This window comes from Etheostoma spectabile, unplaced genomic scaffold (genome assembly GCF_008692095.1).
Source record: "Etheostoma spectabile isolate EspeVRDwgs_2016 unplaced genomic scaffold, UIUC_Espe_1.0 scaffold48, whole genome shotgun sequence".
Lineage (NCBI taxonomy): Eukaryota > Metazoa > Chordata > Actinopteri > Perciformes > Percidae > Etheostoma > Etheostoma spectabile.
The window spans coordinates 765,518-770,537 of record NW_022605618.1 but is presented as its reverse complement, the minus strand read 5'-3'; the positions used below and the strand labels follow the sequence as shown (position 1 = coordinate 770,537).

Here is a 5,020-nt window from a genome sequence, read left to right as displayed (position 1 = left end):
TTAAACACTAGCTGTCAGTATTACACATTGCACCTATAAATAATGTAAGTTTTAGATTAGGGGTTGGTCTTGCTCCACACCTTTCTATCCCCTGCTTTGACTCTTCAATTCTGGACGCTGTGCTGCTGCCAGCCTGTGTAACATATCTTACTCTCCGTCGATCAATTTCAACATATAGCTCTGTTTTTTTTTTTTATTTGTAGTGCTGTCAGTAGACAAATGAAAAAAATCGGGGCTGTCTTCACCGAGTTATCCTGCTGGATTTTGCACCCAACAGGCTTAAACAGGGCAAATTGTAAACGTGTTTTAAGCCTCGAAACATGTTCAAAATGTCAATACCAGTTCCTAGCTTTGTGCAGTTATTCCTTCTTTATGAACACAGCATAAAAACTGTGATAATCGACTAGTGTGAACCGGAAAACAGGAAATAAACAGAGGTATGGATTAACACAACTTTTATGCTTTTCTGTCACATCTACTTCAGTCAAATTCGCTGTGTTCACTTGGAAGGAATAACTGCACATGGCTAGGCACTAGTAATGTTGGTTAGGTAAAATTCCTTTCAAAGGGTTTACATCATTCACCGGCAATGCAGTGAAACTCCTTTTTAATGGCTCTTACTTGTTTGTGTCCAGGGAACACCACACAAACGTTTAAAAAAAACGTTTCAGAGCGAGTCACATTCTTCTGATGGCGCTTTCCTAATATGCTCACCAATGTTGTAAAAAAATGCTGTTTGCAAAAGACATACTGCAACACGAAAAATCTGCTGGGATGTAAGAGCATGTCTACAACCATGGCCATGGGTGACGTTAGTGATACGAGGACGGATAAGGTCATGTAGGTTATGTAAGGTAGTAGTATAAGGTTATGTATGATAACTGACAGACTGGGAAGAAAAACCCGCTCAAATAGGTAGGCTATAATTATAATTACTTTATACTGTTTATTGATACCCAGTGGGGAAATTACAATTTACACTGTTTGTTAGTAATCAATACACACAGGCCTGAAATACACACATGCTCAGGACCTAATCGTGCACAAATGGAGAGATGTCAGAGTGAGTGGGCTGCCAGTGATGGACCAGCGCCCAGAGGGGTACGGTGCTTTGCTCAGGAGGTGAAGTGGCCTCACTCCAGCTACCAAGCCACACTCCATACTACTTTAGTAGTATACTTTGGTCCATACAGGGACTTGAAGCAGCAACCCTCCGGTTCCCAACTCAACTCCCTACGGACTGAACTACTGCCACCCCAACTAGTAGCTAGCTAGTATCTGGTAATGAAAATACATCTATAGTTGGACCCCAATCTCATTTCCAACATATGTTTAACTCCCTGCGAAGTAATGCAGCTTCTTCACCCACAAAATCGTCAACAACAGGAAACGCCATGTTTTGAGAAGAAGAAGTTTTATAGTCTGCCTAACATGGTTAATAAACCAACTCTGTTTGTTTTATTCATGCAGATAAACTTCGTTAAAATGCACCTGATACAGACTGAATGAATGAATGAGGAAATGAAAGCTCGCTGTGTCAGAGGGAGGAGACTGAGAGAAACTCAAGGTTTCTTGAAGGAAACTGCTCCCGACCAGGTTAGGTTCACAGGCTCACTTACCATAGTAACTGACTCTAAGGTTAAGTTACCTCTCTTTCTAGACAGAAAACCTGGAGTTTACCTCATCTTAGGGTTAACAAAACCGCTTTCACAAAAACAGCTTTCTGCAAACAGACCCCTGGTCAGCTGTTTGCTTATGCCGGCTAGTTTCTGTTAGCTTCCACCGACTGACAGCTCGCCGAGCACATCTGTTCTGAAGAGCCTGTTTAACCTTGTTCTCAGCTCAAGCAAATAGCTAGAATTTACAGCTAACATTAGTGTTGGCCACTACCTCTCTGAACTGCCGAAAATGGTGCTCCTAAAATATTCCTCACTGTAACTTCTTAACCTCATCTGCTACGTCACTTGCCTTGCCAATATACAATCCCTTGGACTCCTATGTCATCCTTGTTATGTGCACAGGACTACGAGATGCAAGTTTGTTTACTCCAATCATGCCATCCCTACCGTACTGTTTGACCAACGCTCTGGCCCACAGCATTATCATCATCACAACAAACCAGACATGCCTACAATTTTTTTGAATTAAGGAATTAAGATCAATTTCCAAAAGATGTATTTTTATTCCTCTTTTTAATCAACTTTAGCATGGGTAAGTAAACTTATTCAAGTCACTGTATATACTATACATACCCTATAAGCACACATTTTTATTATCATTTGATAATAGAATGCCTAAAGGCTTTACATTATTTGGGAAAAACATGGTGGTTGTCAAGGAAAAAAACTCATCACGTAGTGCCTTCATCCAAGTTTTGTATCTAATTGTTCTCCAACTGTCTTCATCATTCTAAACAAGACTACAACTACTATTGAGGATGACTTATTTTTACTCCTGACACCTAAAAAGAGGCTAAACCTGTCTGATGTTACTATTAGACAGCTGAAGATATTTTAAAAACTTTTAAGATTTGGGCCCCACTCATATAAAGTGTTTTACCCACCACAGATGGTTGCTCTCCAGCCGGTGAGCTGGATTCCCGCAGCCGCACAGGCATATACATAGGAGGAGACTGCAGCACACATACAGTCCTCACTTATCTCACAGTTACAGCTGTCATACATGCAGTTCTGTAAGAAGACACAGTGGGCATGGACACATTATTAAGGGACAATAGTTTAGAATGTTTTTCAGTGCAGCTTACTGTATGCAGACTTACATCTCGGTAAATGTTGGGGCTAATGACAGAGTGGCAAGGAGAAAACACGTCCTTGGGATCCGCAAGTTTAGAGCACCAGTACTTGGCATAACTCTCTGAAACACAGAAAAATACAGAAATAAACTACTTAACATTATAGGCTCTAAATATGGCATTTACCACTCTGAAGGAAGTGGACTGCTTTGGAGGCAAGTCAGCTGTACCCTGGCTGATACTTTGGCGACAGGGGTGTCCAAAGTGCGTTGTAATGTCGGGGCAGCTAGCTCTAGTTTTCCATGTGTTGGCGAACGCCGCAGCAGTGCCCTCCACCAGCCCACTAATCACCCTGAAGTCATCACTCATTATGTCGTTGAAGTTTCCACACAAACCTGTTGGGTAAGGTGACACAAATTTCCACAAATACCAATGTTAACATGTGTATTACATAAAACACACTTATTCTGAATATAACTAGTTGATTATAATTTGTAAATAATGGAGGGGCTTTTCAGACGCTGAAACAAATATGTCGGGCTATACCAGAGGTGGTTCCTTTGAGTGAAGGTTGAGCTGAGAGGAAGACCTGCATCATGGGGGACAGTTGGACCATCACTTGAATTCCCACCTTTAGGCTTATGAGGATGTAGAAGGATGATGGACTGAAGGCACTCAGCTCCGCTGCAGCAGTCAGAAGACATAAAAAAAAAATCAATGCCTTGCTGCCTGTACCAAGTACAAGTACCAAGCTTAAATTCTCTGCATGTTGGATGGTAGCCAATTTCATATTAATCATCTCATCTTTATGTGGTGTCCAGGATTATAGAACTAGATCAATAAACATCTTTAAACATGTACATCAACATTTTTATCCTGCACTAATAGGTTAGGGCTGGAGTTTGAGTCAAATAGGTTTGAAATGGAGTTTTGGATAGTGTTCAGCTCTGGCAGCTACCTATGCTAACATACAATGACTGAGGAAGCCTTGTGACAAGTCCATAGTAACCAGTTCACGTGTTGAATTTCACCCAGTGTGCTTTGTTAAAGGGTCTCAATGTTTTATTGTTTTATTTCATATAAACACTAGTTTACTAGAGGAGTAACTTAGTATTTGAAGTAATGCAGCAAAGCAGGAAGTGTGCATTTAATTTCAATGCGTATTGTGTTTCCATACCAATGTTGGTGGTAAATCTACTGAAATGGCCACCATAACAGTAGAGAGTGATGTGTAAGATGAGAAGAGGTGTTGTATGTCATGATTGTTTCAAAACATTGGTTACTTGTTCTTTTATGTCAAATGCAAACCAGAATAGAAGGTATAAACAAAATGTTGGAGAGGGTCATTCCTTCCTCCCAATCATTTTGGAGGGTCATAGAAAAATGTATGTATGACTGGCGAAAGGAGAAGCATGTCTTCTTTTGATTGAAGACCCCAAAACTTCTCCGGTAGCACCATAGCTCCCACCCCGGGAGCCATAGCTCCCACCCCGCCTCTGATCTGTTTGACCTGTTGCCCTCAGGAAGGCGCTACAGGTGCATCAGAGCACGGACCAACAGACTCAAGAACAGTTTCTTCCCGAAGGCCATAACCACCCTGAACTCACATATGCACTGACTCCACTCCACAGCCCCCCTCGGCCCCCGGACTGTCTTCTTCATTCCTCCGACTGTGCAATTATTGTTAAACTGTTACTGTTATAAATACCTCATAGGACACTGGAATCTGTGCAATTTCATTTCATACAGTGCAAATTTAATACATTAACCTTTCCATTACTGTGCAATATTTATTTACTTAACATTAGTACTTAATCATTTCATTCCATCACTGTGCAATATTATTTATTGAGTGTTACACTTACCTATGCTTATTCAAGCTGATTTATATATGTATACTTGACAGTCACTACACTTTATATCTTTGACTTTATATTTTTATATTTTTACTGTTATATTCTTATTTTTTTTGTCACTACACTAGACAGTCACTACACTTTATATCTTTGACTTTATATTTTTGATATTTTATACTGTTATATTTTATACTATTATATTCTTATATTTTTTTGTGTCAACACTGCAAAGGGATTGCTTTAATCTCGTTGCACAAGTACCGTGTACTTGTGTATAATGACAATAAAGGCATTCTATCTTCTATTTCTATACGTAATAAACAAACAGTCCCTTAGCTGGGAAACTTCTTCTAGACGAGGGCCACTTGTGGAATACCTGCAGAACAGGGACATGTAAGTAGTTCTTTTGGAG

The 5,020-nt window shown here is 40.2% G+C and overlaps 1 protein-coding gene across 1 annotated transcript in view; it reads right to left on the bottom strand.

Moving 5' to 3' along the window:
• The window catches only part of LOC116686779 (mucin-5AC), a 37,757-nt gene that overhangs the window by 18,208 nt on the left and 14,529 nt on the right, over window positions 1–5,020 (bottom strand). The window contains exons 13-16 of the mRNA XM_032511826.1: window positions 3,299–3,436; window positions 2,983–3,147; window positions 2,780–2,874; window positions 2,564–2,690 (exon numbers count right to left, since the gene is read on the bottom strand). Of these exons, the coding sequence (XP_032367717.1) occupies window positions 2,564–2,690; window positions 2,780–2,874; window positions 2,983–3,147; window positions 3,299–3,436 (525 nt within the window). The remainder of the gene's footprint in view (window positions 1–2,563; window positions 2,691–2,779; window positions 2,875–2,982; window positions 3,148–3,298; window positions 3,437–5,020) is intronic.